Here is a 23,417-nt window from a genome sequence, read left to right as displayed (position 1 = left end):
TACTCCATCCTCATCCTCCTCAACTACGGCTGCTTTTTGGCTCACTCATTCATCTCCTTGAAATCTACCTTCAGCTTTTGTGACTCCATCCTCTTCTGCTTCTCCTCCCACATCCTCTAGTTGTTTTTTCAGCGGGGATGGTGATTCTTCCCTCTCCCCTTTTCTGTTAGGGTCTCATAGGGCTCCATCTTTAGCCTGTTCTTTCTCTCTCTCTCTCTCTCTCTGCACCCCTCATCTGCTCTCCTGGCTTCTCCTGTCATCTTTACACCTTCTCACAACTCTTCTCACCCTCTGCTGCTGACCAAACTCCCTACATCCAGTCCCTCACCTCAACCTGGTTTATGACCTCTCTTTCCATATGTCTGAGCATCAACTTGAGCTTGATGTGACCAGAACTGAACACTTTTGTTTTCCCTCCCTTTCTTCACTGGTAATGCCCTCTTCCTCCCGGCCACCAGCCCTGCCACCCGGGGTGGACTCCTCTCTGACTCCTCCCTCTCCCTTGCCCCACACCTCTCGGGGTGACATACAAATCTTGCTGCGGCTTCTCCTACACCATTTCTAAGACCCAGCCCTTTTTTGCCTCTGTATACGGACGTTAAACTTTCAGCCGTCCCTTCATCTTCCTTCCTGGTACTGTAACCACTTCTCCTCTGGCTTCCCCGATGACTGGAAGGATGAGTGATGCAGGGCCACACAAAATACAGCTGTTAAAATTAGCTTGCGCTTGCTTCCTTGTTGCCTGAACACCTCACTTCTCCCCTGCCACATTGAATCCTTCCACGGACCTTCCTTTCTCCACCACATCAAATTCAAGCTTCTTCGCATCACCTTCAGGGTCTTCTCTCTGTGCCTGTTTTGGAATCTGATCGAGCAGCTCTCGCTACTCCACCAGAAGGGCTAGCCATCATCATCCGTTTGTTCCCTTGCCACACCTCCACCACCCCCGCATCATCTTTGCACCTTCTTCCACTCCACCCTTTGTGCATAGAACCGTCTCCTGGGACTAATCCATGTGGCCACCCCGTCGTCCTACAGATCTCTCATTGAACTCTTGCTCAGATATGATCCCTCAAGGGAAATGACAACTGACAATGGCTAGAGAGCTTGCTAACATATATATTGTATATAGATAACAACCTGACACTCTGCTTTAGCCCCTCACCTCTGGCACAATGGGTAAGAGGATACTACAGACTGGAAGAAAAAACCTTGCCTCGGTGGGATGGATTGGGTCCGATCTAGTAGATATCGTCTCTTTCCATATACCGTAACAATGGTCTGTGGTGCCCTTCCTGATGGTCCGTTGAATGAAACATTTGAGCACCAGCCAATAAAAGGACTTACGCAGTTGGGACCGGGGATGAGTCTGTGAGTGGAATTTTCTCTTACAAAACGGTCCACAGCTCTTTGAAGGTTGAAGAACCTTCATCCTCTGATTCGATGATCTTTTGTTCCTGATGCTCACATCCTGTTTGTGACCACACAGTCGTTGATACACATGAGGTCCCAATTGGAGGAGTATAGAGTGGGGTGGAGAATGATTAGCTAGGAGAAGGTGAACTCGGTGGCAAGCACAAGAACCTGTATGTATGTACATGTCTTTAGTTAAGAGAGAGAGAGAGAGAGATTGAAATAATTAAAAGACATGAACAGAACTGTTTCCAAATGTGACTATTATTTATTATTTGTATTCTTCATAAGATCCCTAGTCCTGGACCAGACCCCATTGTCCTCAGCACTGTGTAAACACAGAACAAAAAGACAGTCCCAAAGAGCTTACGCTCTAAGTATAATATAGGAGAAAACGGATGGATATGGGCAGACAAATGAGGAAGTACAAGAAAATAATAAAACCACATTTTGTTCTGTGTTTATATAGCACCTGGGACGATGGTGTCCCGGTCCATGACTAGGGATCCTAGACACTTCGGGCATACAAATAATTTAAAAATAGTAGGCACATCATCTGTAGGCATCACAGCAAAGGAGGGATTTGGAGGGTAATGAGGTAGTTTCTATGTCTTTAGAGGGGCAGTACGGGAGAAATCACGAATGCATGTGTTTGAAAGTTCACAGGTAGGCGATGGAGGCTGGCATCATGGGTCGATCAGGAGTCAACACCTTGATAGTGAATGAGAAATGATTGGATGGTTTCCAAAATGTTCCCTGTAGCTCGGTTTCTAAATTGCTCCCAAGGGACCTCTTTTTCCAACAGAGGTGCTTTCAGGATGCTTTGTACAGAAGAATCAAAGCATGTAGGATTTTTCAAAGACATCTTGAAAGTGTTTGACTTCCTCCTTTTAAGAAGTAGCCACCCAGCTGTGGGAAAGTGTTCAGGGAAGCTGAACTTTTCTCTTTCTCTCTTCACCCAACTAGGTGGAGCAGAACTGGGCAACGCTACAGGGGGGTGAGATGACTATCCAGACGACGCAGGCTTCGGAGGCCACGCAGGCGGTGGCATCGCTGGCAGAAGCAGCAGTGGCAGCATCTCAAGAGATGCAACAAGGAGCAACCGTTACCATGGCGCTGAACAGGTACATGTGAGAGGAGCTATGGGGACTAAATGGGGTAAGGTCACTGAAAGGGGGAGTCCTTTCTGCCAGGTTTGCTATCTGTCACGATGAGGGCAGCACAGAAGCCAGTGATACATTTGGAAGAACGTTGTCTGGGATCTTTCAGAGAGATTTTTCCATAGAGAATTCCCAAACCATCCATGACAAAGCATTCATAGATCATTTCCTAGTGTCCCATTGTAATATGAGGAAGCTCACAGAAATGGAAATGTGCTGTTAGGGAAGGTACGTTTAGGTACCATCCCTCTCTATACATCCTGTTTGTCCATTGAGGGTCCACTTACAGGAGATAAGAGCTATAATGTGCTTGTAGCACCTGTTAAATAAGCAGCTCCATCTCTCTGTCAACATTATTGAGGGCCCCTCTGTTAAAGGGATGATGTTGATTTAACCAGGTGGGTGGTAGTATGGTCTCCTCCGACCTGAAATCAGAATCTCTCTTCCAGGCTAGTTGTTGAAGCTGTGTTTGGTTCTGGAGCAGGGAAGCTGAAATAAACTGCCTGAGTAACGATTTCTCCTCCTGCGTGGAGAGCTCTTGGCTCAAAATGAGCCCTATGTTTGGTTATTTGCAGAACAACGTTTTGACAGAGGGTATGGAGTGCTGTTCTGAGGCTGAGATAGGAACCTTGCAGAGGTCATTTTGAAAGACGTTTTGAAAGCCTCTGTTGAGAAAGGGATCTGAGTGAGAAGAGGGAGACTGTCCCAAGCACAAGGAGAGGGAAAAGGATCCAAAGACCAGGGGTATTATTGCTCATTGCCTGAACCCAACCTGGGTTTTCCTACCTGGTTTATCTTATATTTGTGCTTTGCTTTTGCACTCAGCCTCCTCATTCTTGGAGTCTGTTTACTGAACAGGGGTTGATCCTGCCAGGAGAAGAGCAAAGCATGGAATGTTAATGGAGGGCTCCAGGAGCCTCTTCTACAGACCACTTGTTAAAACAGCCACCTTCGTACCAGCTGCATTCCACAAACTGATTCCACGTTTCTGTTGCAGCAGGATCCAGGACTAGCCCAGAACTATTTCCCGGGTGTGTCAAGCAGATCACTCTCTCCTCTCCTCCCCACCCTGATCCCATCTCTCCCTCTTTGGTACCAAACAGTGCCACACTTTAATCAATGGGAGAGGTTGCTGCTGAGTCACTTGAAATGCATTCTTCTCATAGGCTGAATGCAATGCCTCTGCATTACTCCCAGCAAGAGGCCAGGACTGGGATCCAGATTCAGGTATCTTTTGGAACATGGTCATGTATACCACTATGTTATATTGATTAATTTTATCTACTGATAGAGTTGCTGTCTGTAAAATCACTTAACTCTTTTCAGGGGTTGATATGAAAAATGACTGACAACCCCCCCTCCCGCCCTGCGCAAAGTATTCATAACATTGTAGAGAAGGCCTACTCTCACACAGTCTACCCTTCCCCGCCTGTAGGGTGGCCACTTACAGTAGTAATCGCAAGAACTTTCTCTGGTGTACTTTTAAATGACTCAAAGGCTAGGGTTTTGACCATTTTTGTAGATTATTCCACTGCCTAACACATCTCTGTATCAGGAGCGGTTTTCAATATGTAGATCAATAAAAATCTGAAAAAAATACGCATTGATATAATCCATCAAAACAATTAAAACTAAACATTGAATTTTGCCAAGCCTAGTCATGTATAATTTGTCTCCTTCTCACACCCACATCCCACTGTAGAGACACTCTTAGGCAGATGGAAATTAAATAACAGAATTAACTTCTGAAAATCAGAATCCTTAGTAGAAATAACTGTTCTTCCTTTAACTCTCATAGAAATCCCCAGGGGTCCCTGCAATGCCTCTCCTTTAGCCAGCTTTGTATTTCAGGAGGGAGTGAGGGAACCTGCAACAAGAGCCTCAAAATGTGAGGTGAGGTGTTTAGTAAACATTTTGGCTGCTTTAGATAGATGTAGGAACAGTGTGCACTTTGGGGAAAATACAAAGCCCAGGCCCTTCTGCTGTGACAGTGCATGTTGCTTTCTGATGGCAGCAGAGTAATGGTGCCTCAGGAGGTCTTGTTAACAAGCTGCAGTGCAGCTGAGCTGACTCAAATGTTTATCACCTACAGGGGAGAATATGGCTACCTGCAGAAACTCATAGAAGTGTTGAGATGTTGACTTTGGCAGCAGTTGTGAAGTATATTAGAGGGTGGGAATATACTGATTTATTTTCCTCAGGGGCTAGAGGTGTGATTCATGTAGGCCCTGAAGTCTTACCCACCCCTTTACTTTGCACAGCCCCACAATACTATTCATTAATTGGCCAGAAGTCTTGTTCTGGATTGACTCAAGGAGCATAACCCTCCTTCACCACCACCACTTCCTTCAGCTGTCCTGGCAGTGAGCTGAGGTCTCCCACCTGTCACTGTAGGGCTGTCACTAGGCCTCGAGGACACCCCAGTCCTTAAGAGCTGGCAACTATTACCAGCTTTTGGAAGGTATCTACCTAATTTTAGCACAAAGCTGCCATCGCTCCATTGGGTGCTGGAATGGTGTCTCTAGGGGTACCTGGTTGAGTGGTGTCATTGCAAAGAGCAGATGTGTGCAGCTGTGACAAAAGAGGCAATCTCTGTAATCGGTTTAGGGATGGGAAGCAGAGGAGCAACTTCCAGCAAGAGAGGATGAGGGGGAGTGCATGTAAATGGGTGCAAGCTCAATGTACAGCCATTTGAGTTAATAGATAAACATTTGGGGAGATCAACATAAACGGAAAGAGCATTTGTATAGCAAAGCACTATTATTATATTCAGTGATGCAGCCTTCACAGTTCATTGGGATGCTAAATTGCCCTTGAAAGTGGATTTAAATAAGTGCTTCTCATGGCTGGGAGGCTGGGCGGCTCCAGCAAGTGAAGTCTGTTATTGGAGCTGGTCTTCCCACGCTATAAATGTCTTTATACCAGTGCAGATTCTCAAGAGGTGTAGCATACTTCCTAGGCAAAAGGAAGCGAGAAGGCAAGAAAACAAAATTGTATGGTCAAATAGCAACGGGAGGTTTTGTGTGCCAAACAGACATAGTTTAGAAGTGAAAATCCAGCCCAAACCAAGTCAGCTGGAAGGAGCATAAAATCTATGATGGAAATTAAAAAGGTCAAGAGAGAAGGCCATAAAAACAAATAACTCATAGGCAGCATGCAAGAAAAGGGGTAGGTTGATTTGGACTACCATGGAGCAATTAAGGAAGATCCCAGGGAAGCTAAATGATTTCTTTACATTGATCTTCACTGCAGAAGACATATCTGCTTTTTCAGATAATTAAGGTGAGGCACTGTCAGATATTCAGCTATCTAAAGAAGAGTTTCTGGACCAAACATGAATAGCAACAGGTCACTTTGCTGCTAATCTCTCCTTAAAGTGAACTATTAAACCACAGGGCTGGAGGGTAGCAAACGTTTGGCCTTGGATAAAAGGAGCTGAAGAGATCATGGGAATAACTGACCAGTGAGCCTTACTTCACGGTAAGGTGAATTGGTTGAAACAATTATTAAAGGTAGAATTACAAAACACGAAGGAAATTGTGTTTTAATGGGGAAAAACTAGTGTGGTTTCTGTACAGGAAGATCCTGCCTCTCCAGTTTGTTAGAATTTTTTGTGTGTCCACAAAGTAGTGCGTAAAGGAAAACCACTCGCTATAACTTACCTGGGCTTTTCAAAAGTCCCTTGCAAATGCTATTAAGGAAACTGCATGTGCTTTAAGAGGGATTTTAGAATAGGGGAAATTAAAGATGGGAAGGGCCAATTGGGTCATGTTATAGAATCTTAGAGAGGTAGGGTTGGAGGGGGCCTTGAGAGGTCATCTAATCCAGCCCCCTGTGCTGAGGCAGGACCAAGTAGACCTAGACCATCCATGACAGGTATTTCGCTAACCTGTTCTGAAAAACCTCAAATAACAGAGATTCCACAACCTTCCTTGGCAGCCTGTTTCAGAGCTTAACTACCCTTACTTATAGTTAGGAAATTTTTCCTAATATCTAACCTAAAGCTCCCTTGCTGCACATTAACCTGATAGATTTCTACCTTCAGTGGACATTGCGAACAATTGAGCACAGTCCTCTTTATAACAGCCCTGAACATATTTGAAGACTGTTATCAGCGTGCCCCTCCACCCCCGCCAGTCTTCTTTTCTCAAGACTAAACATGCCCAGTTTTAGTTAACTTGTTAACCTTAATAGGTCAGGTTTTCTAAACTTCTTTTCTTTTTTGTTGCTCTCCTCTGGACTCTGTCCAGTTTGTCCACATTTTTCTCAAATTGTGGCACCTAGAACTGGACACAGTAGCCCAGCTGAAATCTCACCCATGTTGAGTAGAGCAGGACAATTACCTCCCATGTCTTACATATAACAATTTTGGAACTGCATCACATCATTGGCTCATATTCAATTTGTGATCTACTATAAACCCAAGATCGTTTTCAACTATACAACTGCCTAGCGACTTATTCCCCATTTTGTAGTTGTGCATTTGATTTTTATTTCCTAAGTATAGTACTTTGCACTTGTCTTTATTGAATTTCATCCTGTTGATTTCATACCAATTCTCCAATTTGTCCAAGGTCATTTTGAATTCTAATCCTGTCCTCCAGATTACTAGCAACCACTCCCAGCTTTGTGCCATCCACAGATTTTATGAGCATACACTCCATCCCTGGAATACCCACTGAAAAAAAGTAATGGATGCTTAGCACCCACTGTCAGCCAAGCTCTCCCCCTCCCGCCCCAGTGCCTCCTGCCCGCTGGCAGCCCTGCCAGTCAACTCCTCCCCCTCCCTTCCAGTGCCTCCTGCAGGCCGCAGAACAGCTGTTCAGGACATGCAGGAGGAGCTGGGAGGGTTGGGGAGGAGCAGGGATGGGGCATGCTCAGGGGAGGGGATGGGAAGAGGAGTGTTGGGGGCAGAGCAGGGACAGGACTGGGGGCGGAGGAGGGGTGAGGGCTTCGAGGAAGGGGTGGAGTTGGGGGCGGGCCTGAGCGGAGCAGGGGTTGAGCACCCCCCCCCGGGTAAAGAGGAAGTTGGCGCCTGTGACCCACCTTATAGTCCTTTCATCTAGACAATTTCATCTAGTCCATTCCTCACCCCTTTTCCACTCTAAGGTTGTTCACTACACAATCATTTCAGTTCCTTTGGCCTGGTGAGAGCTCTCGCCACCCTGGCGTGTGTGATCTCCGTCTGTGGCACTTGGTTAAAGCCAAACACATCAGAGCTGAGTTGCTCTCTTTTTCTAATCATTCTTTTTCTTGTCCCTTCCGCCTGCAGTGAAGCAGCTGCCCATGCTGTCGCCACGCTTGCAGAAGCCACCCTTCAAGGGGGAGGGCAAATCGTCCTGTCTGGTGAAACTGCAGCAGCCGTGGGAGCGCTTACTGGAGTCCAGGATGCTAATGGTAAGAGCAGACAGATATTTAATTGGATTTCATTTTGTTTTCCACTTAAACCCTCAAGTCCTGACTGATGGGATGAGTCAGAACAAACCCAACCTGTACGAGAAACAAAGGGAGAAAGTCCCAATATGAGCTGTAACAAACCAGGAGTTTTGCTTAGCAAGAAGGTAGTGTTGATTCCCCAAGGGAAAGTTACCTGGGATGTTGGGCTTTTTTGCTGTAAGGAAGGCTTCACCACTATGGAGCGTCATGAACCACGTTACACCTCTTACCTTTTCAAAAGGTCTTTGTTGGCCTTGGAATTTGAGGTGGCCGCGGAATTTGGCTAAGAGTTGACTGCAAGGTGCTACCCTCCAGGGTTTCCTTGCCGTCTGTGGGACTTTTTCACATGCTCCTCTTTGGCTGCTGGAGAATTGTCACTATGATGCTGTGTATGTGCTTTGGTGGCACCTTTCACGCTAGTGAATGCATCCCTGCTCTTCCTGTTTTCTTCATAGCACAGTTCAGGCTGTTGCTTGCTTTCTTTATAGGCCTTTCTGTGGTACACCTCACAGTATCTGAGTGCCTGTTCTGAGTGGTGTCTACTATAATTAGCCAACCACAATTGTTGCTGTGGTAGTGGTTATTAATATTATCAGAGTGCCTAGAGACCCTAATCAGAGTCCCTCTGTCCTAGGCAAATATCAGCATTTGTAGCTAATACTAACTAGCCACATGTAACTGTCCCATGGTCTTGTTATGCCTTTGCTCAGCTGCCAAGGTAAACAAAGCATTGCTGACCAAATTCAGGGATGAAAGGCATTAGTTATTAAAAAGACTTGATAATGCAATTGAAGTTATGTTTACCTGTCTGCACCTAAGAACTGTGTGGCATGTGTTCAGTTATAAGGAAATGCAGCTTTAAAGGATTGGACTATTTTAAATATTATAAATGCCAAAGGAAAAAGTAGTGGATTACCAGGTTGCAAAGTGATGGCCGTTGTCTTTTGGTCTGTTCCATACCTAATGCAGCTCCTTTAATAGTTGCCTCATATTTGACCTACCTTGAAATAATTGGTTAGGAATGTTCTTTATGATCTAAAACATCACCATTCTATTGTCAAAGAACACAATGGAAAAAACAATAGCAACTTTCACTAATGGTGCATTTAGCTTTGTTGCTATGGAGTCAACCAGCCTGAAGGGGGAGCACAAATTAACCTGCAAACCCTGTTTCTAAAACTGTTAACTTACTTGAGGATGCTATTGCCCTCCAGAACATAAAAGGAGCCACAGAATTGTGTGGGTAGTGCTCCATCAGCAACCTGGTGCGAAGGTTGTAGGGAATCCGTGTTCGTCAATACAAGGGCCCAGAAAGAAATGACCTGTTGTTTTCAAGCTTCCAGGAAGGTTTTATAATCAGTCAGATTTAGAAAAGCACATTGGTGTCCCTTTAGGAATAAAAAGTGGGTTAGCAAATCTGTCAGGCATGTTCCCTTCGGTCTGTTCCCAAAGTGCTTTCATGGTCTGGATTCCTCTGGACAGTTCCTCCCACCCGCCTCAGGATCTGAGTCACTCTACCTCATTCATCCAGCATTAAAATCATTTTAATGCAAGATAGTTTTTACAGCAGACTTTGAAATCAGATGGGATTTACAATGCATTTAGGAAAGAGACTGTTGTTTGCGGCATTTTCCTCTGCGCAGAACCTCACCCACAATCCCTCCCCTTGTTTCCTCTCCTCTTTGATTGCTGTAATCTCTGGTGGCATTAAAGGGAAGGTCTTTGTCTCTGCAGTAGTACTTGGAAGCACCATGCAGTTAGTTTTATTATGTAATCAGCTAATACGTCTCCCTGTAGGGATGGAAGGCGACTTTGATATCAATTCCCGCTGTCTGCCCTCCATCTCTAGACAAGGGAGAGGAATTTTCAGCTTCCGTATTGTCATTCAAAATTTGTTTCACCCTTCTCCACCCTATGCATCTAGCTTTTTTAGTCTAAAGAAAAGGAGTACTTGTGGCACCTTAGAGACTAACCAATTTATTTGAGCATAAGCTTTCGTGAGCTACAGCTCACTTCATCGGATGAAGTGAGCTGTAGCTCACGAAAGCTTATGCTCAAATAAATTGGTTAGTCTCTAAGGTGCCACAAGTACTCCTTTTCTTTTTGCGAATACAGACTAACACGGCTGTTACTCTGAAACCTTTTTTAGTCTGAGTTCTCCCCTGGTTTCAGAGTAAGGATCTGATGGGGTATAAACATTTACTCATCTGATGCAGCCAATCAGTATAAGCTGTTAGAATGCAATTCCATCCGTGGGAGATTAAATGTGAGTGATTGGATGTGATTGGCTGCAGCAAGGAGAAGGGGAAGATATCTTAGATCAGCGGCTGAATTAACCCACAAATTCTCCTTGCCCAGTTGATTCTAACAAAGACTGAACTTACTAATATTTCCAGGAAATGTTCCTCTCTAAAAATCCTTTACCCTTCTCTAGCACCTATCATGCCAGGATGCCAAAGCACTTTACAAACATTGACTTCCATACCTCTCAGGGAGGTGGTGGTGTGAAGGTTGTTACCCCTGTTGTATTGATAGCTAAATGGAGACAATAGAGTTTAACTGACTTGCCCAAGGTCACACAGAGAGTCATTGACAGAGCAGGGAATAGAACCCAAGTGTCCTAACTCCTATTCCTTTATTTCAGCCATTAGATGTAATTCTTCCCTCCTTGTTTGGTTGTGTTATGTCCATCCATTATATTGTTGTTTTTCCATCTACTGTCAGGAGGTGATACCTGTATTCCAGGAGAAACAGGCTGATTATAAAGGGGAAACTTCTCTTTGTACTTAGACACCCCAGGAACTAGAGCTGAATTCAGTATTGCCAGAGGTAGAATGTCCGGTACTGTGGCTGGACTGAAAAAGGGCTGTGGATAATCTTATGAGCAGTAACATTTATAGCTAAGGGAAATCAAATCTCCTGCTTCACTGCAGAGAAAACTGTCTAAGTGCATGATGGGTTTCTCCTTCTTCTGAGTACCTGGTATTGTCAGTCAGGATACTGGAGCTGATGACCCAACAGTCTGAGCTGTTGCCTCAAATGCCGTGTTCTTAAATAATTGGAAAGAAAATATTGTGATATCTAGACAGGCAAATGGGGCTGACGTGACATCTGTGTGTAAAGTTGGCTGGAATTGGAAAGGGCTCTGATAGGAGAAAATGGACTGCATTGCAAGCGTAGGGCAAGGTTAAACACCTGCTAGCATGTGGAAGGGGAAGCAGTTTAATTCACGTGGAGGTGAGTAGCTGGTAGCAGGAGCCTGACCAAGCCTGTGTTTAGATTAGGGCTGCCAAGCAGTTAATAAAATTAATCTCTATTTAAAAAATAGCGATTAATCGTGCGGTTAATCACACTGTTAAACAATAAGAGAATAAATACCGTTTATTTAAATATTTTTGGATGTTTTCTATATTTTCAAATATATTGATTTCAATTACAACAGAATACAAAGTGTACAGTGATTACTTTATATTTTTGATTACAAGTATTTGCATTTAAAAAAATAAAAGAAATAGTATTTTTCAATTCACCTAATACAAGTACTCTAGTGCAATCTGTTTATCATGAAAGTTGAACTTACAAATATAGAATTATGTACAAAAAATAACACATTCAAAAATAAAACAATGTAAAATTTTAGAGCCTGCAAGTCCACTCAGTCCTACTTCTTGTTCAGCCAATCACTCAGACAAACAAGTTTGTTTACATTTGCAGAAGATAATACTGCCTGCTTCTTGCTTACAATGTCACCTGAAAGTGAGAAGAGGCGTTCTCATGGCACTGTTGTAGCTGGCGTCGCAAGATATTTACGTGCCAGATGTGCTAAAGATTCATAGGTCCCTTCATGCTTCAACCACCATTCCAGAGGACATGCGTCCATGCTGATGACTGGTTCTACTCGATAACAATCCAAAGCAGAGCGGACCGGCGCATGTTCATTTTCATTATCTGAGTCAGATGCCACCAGCAGAAGGTTAATTTTCTTTTTTGGTGGTTCGGGTTCTGTAGTTTCCACATCAGAGTGTTGTTCTTTTAAGACTTCTGAAAGCATGTTCCACACCTCGTCCCTCTCAGATTTTGAACGGCACTTCTGATTCTTAAATCTTGGGTCGAGTGCTGTGTCTATCCTAAGAGATCTCACATTGGTACCTTCTTTGCGTTTTGTCAGATCTGCAGTAAAAGTGTTTTTAAAATAAACAACATGTGCTGGGTCATCATCCGAGACTGCTATTATATGAAATATATGGCAGAATGTGGGTGAAATAGAGCAGAGGATATACAATTCTCCCCCAAGGAGCTCAGTCACAAATTTAATTAATGCATTGTTTTTTTTAGCAAGCATCATCAGCACGGAAGCATGTCCTCTGAAATGGTGGCCGAAGCATGAAGAGGCATACGAACGTTTAGCATATCTGGCACATAAATACCTTGCAATGCGAGCTACAAAAGTGCCATGCAAATGCCTGTTCTCATTTTCAGGTGACATTGTAAATAAGAAGAGGGCAGCATTATGTCCTGTAAATGTAAACAAATTGGTTTGTCTTAGCGATTGGCTGAACAAGAAGTAGGACTGAGTGGACTTGTAGGCTCTGATATTTTACATTGCTTTGTTTTTGAGTGCAGTTATGTACCCTCAAAAAAAAAAATCTACATTCGTAAATTGCACTTTCATGACAGAGATTGCACTATGGTACTTGTATGAGGTGAATTGAAAAATACTATTTCTTTTGTTTTTATCATTTTTACAGTACAAATATTTAAAATAAAAAATATACACTTTGATTTCAATTACAATACAGAATAAAATGTATATGAAAATGTAAAAAAAGCCAAAATATTTAATAAATTACAATTGGTATTCTATTGTTTAACAATGCGATTAAAACTGCGATTAACCATGATTAAATTTTTTTAGTTAATCGTGAGAGTTAACTGCGATTAATCAACAGCCCTAGTTTAGATGGATAGGGACAGGGAGACAGACTCTTGAAGACTGTCGGGAAGGAGAGACTGCAGCACTGCCGGGCAGTGCAGTTTCCATTGACTGGATCTCTTCACGTTGCAGCCTCCCTTTTTAAATGGATCTGGGGCTTGAGATCATCTCAATGGGGCTTCATTTTTAAATATTGGAGAATTTTGTACCTACATATTATTTATAGAGGGCCATAACTGTACACAGCCTTAGCCAGGAGGTATAATATGCCAAAGGCAGACCAGAATCACTGCCCCACAGAGCTTAGTCTAATAGCATCAGTGGGTCCATTATATAACAATTTACAAACACAGAGTGGCCAGTGGTCATTACAGCTGGAAGGCTTTGCAGAATAAATGGCTTTTTCAGCAGTCTGGAAGAAGAGGAAGGGTTGTATGAGTTAACTTGTACGGATTCCCAGCTAAAGAGGGTGGATTAAAAGAACGCATGAGGTTGGGAGCAGGGGAAAGAGTTGGGGCTGTCAGGAAGGAAGCTTGCACTGATCTTAGAGAGAGATAGCTAAGGGAAAACTGGGGAACTAATTACACTGCCTTGAGCTGGGTGCAGCCAATGTGCATCTCCACCCCCCCCAAAGATCTCTGCTGATGCACCTCAATCCTGACTGGTAGCATCCCCTGCTCTTCCATTCCACTTATAGCTTTGCTGGTGCCTCTCAGTTCTGACATGTAGACCCTTTGCTTTTCCAGTCTAGGCATCTGTTTGGCTAGAAGGACAGCTAATCATGCTAATTTTTCTGCTGGTTTTCTGTCCTGGGTGCAGATGGGAATGAAGATGAGCCTGCCAAAGAGATGTAAATTTCTCAGTAACAATTTTCAGCATGACCGAAGTGAGACAGGCTTACCGGCGAGGGCGAGGCAGGATTATCGGGCTGTGATGAAAGCAGGGAGAGAGCATTAGGCCTGTTTGACGTGAGCAAAGGGGGATTATCGAGCCCTGTGCTTTTGCAAACAAAGGAAACAGGCATCTGTATAGAAGCATGCCTCACAAATTAGCGTAGGGTAAACAGGCATTTAGATGGGTATTTCTCATTTCAAAGGGGCAGGCACTTGCAGCTTCTTATCACCACGTGATGGCAATTAGCGATGCGATTGAGATACAAAAATCAGATGAAATGCAGCAAATTTCCTCGGCTTGCTTGAGGGATCTGTACTTCCTGGGCAAGATCAAACTAAGGAACAGCCACGAGGTGGAAGCCTGTTTCTGCCACCGTGTAAAGGGCTATGCCGATGAGACCCAGGAGAGCATGTGAGTGCAGCAGGTGGACCTCCAGACATGTGGGGAGAGTTAGGGTCCTGTCACGCTCTGTACAAACAGTTACAATTCAAAGTGTATCAGGGAAAGGAATGGTGGGAAAGGAGCCTGGGGCCCACTGTGTTTATCACCCAAAGACTTACGGAATGAAAATAAAGATCAAGGGACTAATACGTAGGACAAACTTGTAGAATGAGAAATTACCCGTGTTTGCCTTTGAATGCCTCAGGGGCAAGGAGGTGTAGAGCACTGATGATCTGGTTATTGTGGTGGCCCGTTGCACAATGAAAAATGAAGGGAAACTTGCACATTAATCTGGTGTAAACGCCAAACTACCTTTTAAAAATATATTTCCCTTGTAAGTCTCGATTTCAGGGAAAATTGCCCAAATGGGGTGTTGAGTGAAGCGGGGGAATGGCTTAATTAGAGATACGTGGACAAGACAGGGGAAAGAGTTCTTGTAGGGTCTGAGAAGTAGTAGTTTGAATTTGATGCATTGAGGCAGGGGGATTCAAACATGGTCTGAAGAAGGGGCACAGAAGATGATTGTAGCAGATGGCTTCTGAATGGACCAGAAGATGGGAGGGGCCAGCATTTTCTTTGTCAAATGACTGGCAAGATTTGCATTGGCTACTTTCTGCATATGCTCGCTCACTCCATGCTTGCACTCCTTCCCCGCTGGCATCCAAAACCAGGAGAAACCACAAGGTAAACAGGAAGTTGCTTCTTGCATGATGAAGGAATTGCAGTCTTCTGATCACATGTGGCAAATGGCTCAGTGCTGCCTGCTTCCTCTCCCTCCCAAAGTGACTCCCAGCACTTCAGTGAAAGATTAGCTCTGACTGGGCCTTTTGATGCTCTGGTCTGAGGGTGGGAAGCATTGTTGCCTGAGAACTGCCACACTCATTGCACTCAGTGGCTGGGATCCCTATTCCACTAGCACCGTCCATTCTTGTTTACATGTTGCTGGGCCCTGCTAGCACAGAACAATGTTTGCTCCCCTTTGCAAGGCAAACGCTGCCACTTTAAAACCCAGGATGTTGGATTGCATGTTCCTCCTGTCACTGCCCTAACTTGCTGTTGAGCATTAATCTTTGCCAGCGCTGACTGCACCCCCATCTTCGGCTGGCTTTTTGGCACTGGGCTGTGCCGGGCGCTGCGCTCCTTTGCTTTGACAGGATAGGACTGGTGATGAGATGGCTGCTGCCATTAATATGTGTCTGCCCACCAACTGGGGCTAAAAATAGCCTTGCCGAAAACTCGATTGTGTACTGCCCTGGATGCCTGCTTTCTCCTTTAATCCAAATATCTTGGTCCCCCAAGAACAAGCATGGGCACATTGCAGGCTCGCACGATCTAAGCAAGCTTTTCCTAAGGTCTTGATTTCAACAGGGAGGGAGGTTTTGTCTAGTGGTTAGAGCAGGGACTGGAGCTGGAAGCCTAGGTTCCATTCCTAGCTCTCCCACTATGTGAACTTGGGCAAGTCGCTTACCTTCTGGGTGCCTCGTTTTTACTCTGGGTGTAATACCTGCCTGGGGGAATGTTGTCTTAAAGGCCTATGCTGTGCTTTGAGATCCTTGGATGAAAGTGCAACTGATATACCCGCTTCCATTTTCTTCTTTCCACTGTCATCAGCTTGGTGGGAGTGGGGAGTGTCACCTGCAGTTTGGATGCTTCTGTCACACAAATGACTCTGTCGCAGCAGCTCCCTTGAATTCTCAGGCTGCCCTTTTTATCTCTGCAACCTGGGTTTGAATTGAGTCATTTGCAAGGAGAGAGGGATTGGCCCTATAGGGACATCTGTAGTCATCTCTTGCTTGGATTTGTGTTTAATTATCTATTGGGTGCAATCTGGTACATTTTAAAGACACACATCCCTTGCTTCTCAGAGGCATCTCTGTGAGCTATCGATGGTTTACAAGTTTCCACAGAGGAGGGTGAACTGTCAGCAGTTGGGAGTCCCCACTAAGCCCCCTTTCAGCTTGAATGCTGCTTGGAGCATCTCTAGTATCTTTGGGGTGACCCGTGCCCTGCCGATAGTGGGGGGGCAGAGTGAGGGCAGCCGGCTTCAGCAATGTTACTGAGCATGCTCAGTACAAGCCAAGCAGTAAATCGGGGGGGGGGGGGGTGACTGTGCCCGCGCCCCCCATGCGTCCCCTTGCAGACTTTCCCATCAGTGCAGTGAACTATATACCTTATCTGAAAACATTGCTTCCCAGCTCCCTGATGACCTTGTAGCATCTCCCCTACCTCCCTTGCCCTCCCTGGTCCCCCCCCCACTCCCCCAAAGAGTTTTGACATCCACTCCTATTATCAGGCAGTTGAGACTTACAGTCCCTCCAGCTGTCACAGCTGATGCTGTCCTGGTTTAAGCACAGGGCCATTTACCTTCCACGTGTCATGAATTAGGGGAAATGGACAGGAGGGCTGGGTCTGTTTAAAAATTAAAGCTGATTACAAGGCATTAACATTACATTTAAAGAAATAGACAGCAACCCTCCTCGTTCATCATCACTGCAATATGTTCCCCTTTGCTCTGAGCTGGAGGAGAGCGCACTGATCTCAGCGAGACCTCGGCATCTACTTGGGCCTCTAGTTTTATTTGCATCTTAAAAATCGCAGCTTGTGGGTTTCATTTCTGCCGCGAGATTTAAAAGCAGTTCTGCTTCCCACTCCCTAAATGTAACCACCATTTCTGTGCGATCACGCCAGAAAGAGTTCTGGCTCCTCAGCGCGACTCCTTTCTTCCTAATGACGATGCACCCTGTGTCAGTAGCGCTCTGATTTTCCCAAGTTGCTTGAAAGAGTTACGTGTCCAAATCCTGTTGAATTACAGTGGGATTTGGGTGCCTAACTCACTTAGGCAACTTTGACAAGTCAGTCTCAGGCTTTTGCCTGAGGAGGAGTGATTATGGGGGAACAGCCTTATTTGGGGGTGGGGAATGACAGACTATTGAGTTGGCATGTCTCACCACGCGGTGTCATGTGGAGAGACAGAGCTAGATGGACAAACGCTTACAAAGAAAAAAGCCCCTCAGCTGAACATCCCAGTCTCAGGACCGCGTGGGTCCATTTTCAAACAGTTGTGACCACAGGGAGCTGTGAGTGCTCAACGATGTAGAAAAGGTAGCATTACTGCTTCCCCCCCAAGGGTGGGGCTGGATGGTGTCATCCTGATGAGCTGCACTAATTAAATAACAAAGGGCAATTTGCTTTGCGGTGCTTGGGCTGCACTGCACTTTGTTGTAAACGCAATTATAGTCCGCAAAGCAGCCAGTGGTGCATCCCCTCCCTTTCTCACAGCAATGGCATCCAGAGTCATTTTGCCTGGCTTACAAGTTCAGAGCAGGATTTGTCTAACTGGCAGCAGAACAAGATCAGCCCCAAAGCTGCTCCTTAAATTCCAGCCAAGCTCTCTCTGCTCTACGCACTTTTAGGAAAGGGGGGGCTCTGTTCCTGACTCTGATGCCAAATATGATTACAAACATATATTTTTTGCTTGTGGCAATGGCCAAAATATGCTCAGGGTTCCTCAAACATGTAGGAAGACACAGTCCCTGCCCCCAAAGAGCTTCCATTCTGATAGCAGCCACCATGCAAAAAAGTGCCCCTTCACTCAATCTTCTCCACCACTCTCACTGTCCAAAGTTCCTTGCTCACCATCCTCTGTCATCAGTCATCAGGCAGCCTTGAACAAGTACTGCAGTAGCCCCCTCCTTTGTTCAGGGGCCTAGTCAAGCTGCCTCCATGAACAGACAGCTGGTGAGGTATCTAAGGGAGTGCCAGCCCACAAGAGGGAGACTTGGAGGGAGGGGGACCTTTTGGTCCTTGTGCTCTCTGATCCCTGCTGATCCTGTGGTGTCTGGGTCCTGCATAGAGGGAAGTGAAGTAGCACCTGCTGCTGCTGGTCCTTTTGGTGCAGTTTCAGTCTCCATGGTGGCTGATATAATTCCTGGGAGAAGCAGATTTTCCCTCAGACCACATGTTGAGAGCCTTCTTCTGGGCCTTGTATGCCCTTAGCTGCATTATCATTTTTCTACCCGTACTCTTCCCTTGAAGGCAGAGTTGACTGAAGTGATGCTGAGGTATAACCGTGGCCCACAGGACACTGATGTGCAGCCTGTGGTTACCCTGAATCAGTTCCAATCAGGAGGGGCTCTACCATCTCTGTGCCTCTCTGTTTCTGATGAGGCTGGCTGCACTCTGAATTTTTTGACGCAACTAGGGCATGGCTCTCGGAATCCTGGCAGGTTGCCCACAGGGCTATTAGCTGGGCAAAGTTTGGGCACCCTCTGTTTTTAGGAAAAGAGTAAAGAGTCCATTAGAAAATGTTATGGGGGTTTTCTTTGGTGGGAGAAAAATAGTCGAACCTGAGGGCAGCTTTGAGCTACAGGCTCGCTCTTAATGGATGTCAGTGGCAGAGGGATGCAATTTGATCCAAATGGGAAGCTGGCTCAAATCCCAGCAAGCTGTTGTAACTGTATAAGGCATCTTACGAAGTGAGACGGTTCCTCCTATAAACGTCCCCTGCAGGCAGAAGAAATCCCTTGTAAGTTAAGCTGCAAACAGGGGCTTTCCCAAATAAATTTCTATTTAATTTAATTTCAAGCACTGAAGCGTGTTTGTACATCTGTCCCTTTAAGAGAGGAATAGCCTTGACATGTATGGTAATTGAAGTTCCTTCACAGTGGAGTCAGACCCAGTCTTCCTCTTTCGCCCCAGAAAGAGTAAGGCCCAGTCAGTGTAGCCTTCATCATGTAGTCTGCAGCACAGACTGATTTAAAAACCTTGTGCCTCTAGGACTTAAATAAGAGCCCAATCTCGTAGCCCTTACCCATGTGAGCTATCTCACTGTAGTCAATGGAAGTACTCCTGTGAGTAAGGATTAGAGGTGGGGCCCTAAAACGGTGTGCATGGCATAGTGGTGAAGACAGCTTGTGTTTGGGAGTTAATTTTATGAGCTGGTCACACAGGACGTTTGTGCTTCTGCTTTTATAGAACGTATCACTTTCATCCTTTAGTTGCTATTCCCTAAAGAGTCAAGCGCTGCTGCTGGCTTTGAAAAGGGGCTGGATAACATTTCTAGCTACTTGTGCTAAGAAAGGAGTGATCAGTCCGCATGCCTCAAGGTGTCAGCAGATCATGACAGGGGTCAGGAAGGAATGTTCTGCCACCCCAGTGTACAGCATGGCTAGTTAACACAGTGTGTGGCCTTTGTCTGAATCACCAAGTACTGGCCTCTGCTGTAGACAGAGTCCCCAGACTTTATGGAGCAGTCATCTGATACGATTTTTCAAATCCTAAATGCAAATTGGGAATAGCCACTGGCAAATTCCAGCTTGACCATTCTGTCACTTCCTGGCAAATCCACCATCTTGTGCTCCTCCCCCCCCCGCCCCCCCATTGCAGCCCAGCAAATGAATGGGGTGAGACTGACATAGGTGGCAAATACTTGCTCTCTTCTGTCATTGGGTGGGTCACGATGACAGGCTTGAATGTGAAGCCATTTTTCTCTTGCCCTGTGACCAGGAGGGGAATGTTAATGCTGCTGCCCCTTGTTGCCTTTGGCAGCAAATCATGCCCTCAGCTGCCCTGTGGAGGGCAGCATGTTTCTCTCTCGAGCCGGGTGTCTTCCCAGTGACCTTCTCAGCTCATGAAGACAGCTGGGCTTTGCTGTAAAGCAGCTCATGTGACTGCAGTAATCCGCAGGCAGTAACCAGCTGTGTAGGAAGATTGCAAGAGGAATCGGCCTATTTTTCTGCACTGCAGACTTTGGCATGAGAACACAAGGCTTGGGGCGGCGACTTCTACTGCCGCCCACCCACCTTTACACATTCTATCTGTGGCTGCATGACACAGCCACTCAAGCCCCTCCCCAGGAGCCTGTCTTCCCCTTGGGGGTCAGGCTTCCGCGTGCAACGCGCTTGGACAGGAAATAGGGCTTTACTATGGCACAGGGGTGCTAATTACTTGGCTGCTCAAGTCCGTCAGGAGGGCAGTGCGCTTGGAGCAGTTCCAGATGTCGCTGTGCAACCCTTTCTCTCTCACAGTGGAGGGGGCACAAGGGGTTTTGAGTCAGTGTGAAGCTGCAAAATAAATTACAAGATGCAAAAAGCGATTGCTCCTAAAGTAGTTTCCCCTGGATCTTTTCCAGTAAAGGGCAGGCCTAGATCTGAATTTGACTCCATCCTCACCTCACTGAGAATGAACTCCTTTGGCTTCATTTATTCCTGGGCAGAAATAACTCTTGAGGTAACTTTCTATCCTACATAACTCTTCTTCTGTGGACTCTCAAATAGCCCTCTCTGCCAGGGAGACTACTCACTAGCTGCTATTCCTAGACTATAGAATGTTCTACAAAATAACAGCTGTACACATGGTGTCTTGGATTCCACACCAATTAAGTGCTGACAGCGTGCCCTATGCTGATAGAAAGTCCTTGCCCCAAGAGCTCCTAGGCTAAAGCACAGAGACACTGGGAGACCCAGAGAAAGGACATTAGCTTGGAATTTGTTCAGAATTGATCATGGCACCATTTACTATTCCCATAGTTGGTCTTGAGATCACAGTAATTTTCTCTCCGTTTCAAGGAGAGAATGTGTGTGGCTCCTCCTGGTCTTGGAGTTCTGAGGATCCTTCAATTTCCTCCTCTCTACCTCCCCCGGTGATTTTAGTCAGCAAACTCAAAGCATCTTCCAGGGGAAGCTTCGTAAATATTCATAGGATCCTGCTTACAAGGAACAAAGCGCAGGAGGCAATCATGAACTAAGTTGTCTAATCTTCAGTTGTTGAGACTCTGAGAATAGGTGTCGCAAAGGCAGCTGCAGCATGATCTTCCTACATACGATCCCATTGATCTGATTCAACCCTCTTCTGGCGGGAGCTCCTTTTATCAGGTAGAGAGTAGTTGTTACCTGCCTATATCATCTTTTGCTTCTCCACTGGATCTGCCAAAAATGCCAACAGCATGTGTTTGTGACATGGACAAGTTGTCCACTAGGAAACTGACTGAGACAGTCCCTCAGTTCATAAGTTACTGAACAGCCTTCAGAAATGGCCATCTGTTACGACTGGCTAGGACAGATTTGAACAGGAGACCTGTCGGTGAGAGGCTCTTATTTTCTATTCCCCTGAGCCATCCAATTTCTCCCCTGCTAAAACAAATTTTGTGTATTTTCAAGCTCTAGCAGATGCTGATTGATGTGCACAAAACCGTGTGTTCATTGTGGTTTAGAATGTAAATGTATATATTTTATTGCAGCTGTATTCATGCTCTGTTGCCCCTTAACCTCTGAAATCATGGGTGTTTACTTTCAGTATAGGTCAAGCCAAATTGGCAGTGATCTTGTAGATTGTTTTGTCTAAGTTCTGGTTCAACTCCCTTGAAGTCACTGGAGTCAACAAGTCAATGGAGTTACATCCTCAATGAATTTAACCCACTGCTAGCTTTTAAATCACAATGTGTCATCTTAAAAAATGCATTTGTACTGAGATTCTTGGGTAAGAACTTCAAAACACATTAAGTCCCATTTCGGATATGACAGGCGCTCAGGAAGTCTAAATGCAATATAGGAATTAGATTCTAAAAGTGCTATCTCACTTTTGAAAATGGAACTTGGGCTTCTAAGACATTGAGCTTTTGAAAATGTTACCTGTCAATATTTATAACAGAATTATTTCTTCAACACTGGGAGTTACTTCTTTCTGTTCCTGTATCAACCAGAATTTTTAAACTGTTCTGTTGTCCCTTAAGGCAATGGTTTTCAAACTTTCAAGACTACTGTACCCCTTTCAGGAGTGGTCTTGCATACCCCAAGTTTCACCTCACTTAAAAACTACTTGCTTACAAACTCAGACATAAAAATACAAAAGGGTCACAGCACGCTATTACTGAAAAAAGTGCTGACTTTCTCATTTTACCACATAATTATAAAATAAATCAATTGGAATATAAATATTGTACTTACATTTTAGTGTGATACTTGAACCTGTTTTTCACTTGTGAGCCTTGTCTGAAGCCCAAGTCCCGCCGCCCAGAGCTGAAGCATGTAACTTAGCTTTGTGGGATCCTGCTTGCCACCCCTAAAGCCATCCCGCACCGCACCCCTCCTCCCTCTGGTGGTTGCAGCCTCCAGGTTGAGAAGCACTGATCTAGATGAGCTGAGTACTCACTGGAAGACATCTGTGTAGCCCCAGAGGTAAATGTACCTGTGATTCAGAACCACTGCCGTGAGGTAGAGAACAAACAGGCCTCTTATGGAAGGGGCTGCTTAATTCTTCTTTGAGTATTTGTCTGTGTGGATCCCTCTTGAGGTGAACACGCGCCCAAGAATTTCTTAGTACCATACTAGCTAACCACACTCAGTAAAACCTGTGATGTGTGTGGCTTATGACACACAAGTGTATGTTTTAGTCATCAGTCCCAGCCTCTAAACCCTTTTTTATCAACAGATATGCAGAGTTAAATAGCAGTAATCTGCCAAAGGCAGTAGCGTACCAAAAATAAATAGTCTCCACCTGTTACACAACAAAGACACAAGGCAAGAAAATGCTTTTTAAAAAATGATGTTGATTGTAAAAACTGTCCCTTATGCTACACCTACTATGGCTTTGAGTCATGTGTTTACTCTGATTTATTGCTTACAGTGCTGAAGGTGCATAGGACATGTACAGTGGGGAATGTGTGCCAAACAGCTAACAGGCTCCTGCCCTAAAAGTGTACCGTCTACAGGCAGTGAAAGGATAGCCTGTGGCAATCCGGCACATAACAGAACAAAGAACAGAATGTGGTCATTGTATCAGGACTGTTTTATTGGAAGGAGGTGGGGGGCATAGGTGTTAGTTTTAGGTGTTACTTTGGAGGAGAAAAGGCAGGAAGCTTAGACTCTCTCAATGACCTTGTCTTCACAAGGAAAAAAGTGTGTTCTTAACTCGAGTTAGTTAACTAACATGAAGTGAAATCCTAGTGAAGACAAAGCAATTTGCATATCATGCCTTCGCTAGATTACTTCACGTTAGTTGACTCCAGTTAGCAAACTCAAAAGAACACATCTCTGTTCCCGAGTGAAGACCCCCACGGAGCTGGTAGAATTCCATGAGAGGGAGCTGGATTCTGCTGCATGCTCCACAGTTGTGTACAGTGTTGTTGGGGCTGTGTCGGTCCC

General features: G+C 45.1%; 1 protein-coding gene across 4 annotated transcripts in view; it reads left to right on the top strand.

The window, feature by feature from the left end:
* Positions 1 to 23,417, top strand: part of NRF1 (nuclear respiratory factor 1) — a 105,614-nt gene that overhangs the window by 62,475 nt on the left and 19,722 nt on the right. For all 4 annotated transcript variants that reach the window (XM_037889414.2, XM_037889416.1, XM_037889415.2 and 1 more), the window contains exons 9-10: positions 2,380 to 2,537; positions 7,846 to 7,970. In XM_037889414.2, coding sequence (XP_037745342.1) covers positions 2,380 to 2,537; positions 7,846 to 7,970 — 283 coding nt within the window. The remainder of the gene's footprint in view (positions 1 to 2,379; positions 2,538 to 7,845; positions 7,971 to 23,417) is intronic.

The sequence above is a fragment of the Chelonia mydas genome, chromosome 1 (assembly GCF_015237465.2).
Source record: "Chelonia mydas isolate rCheMyd1 chromosome 1, rCheMyd1.pri.v2, whole genome shotgun sequence".
In the NCBI taxonomy this organism is placed as follows: domain Eukaryota; kingdom Metazoa; phylum Chordata; order Testudines; family Cheloniidae; genus Chelonia; species Chelonia mydas.
This window is presented reverse-complemented; position numbering and strand designations above follow the sequence as displayed.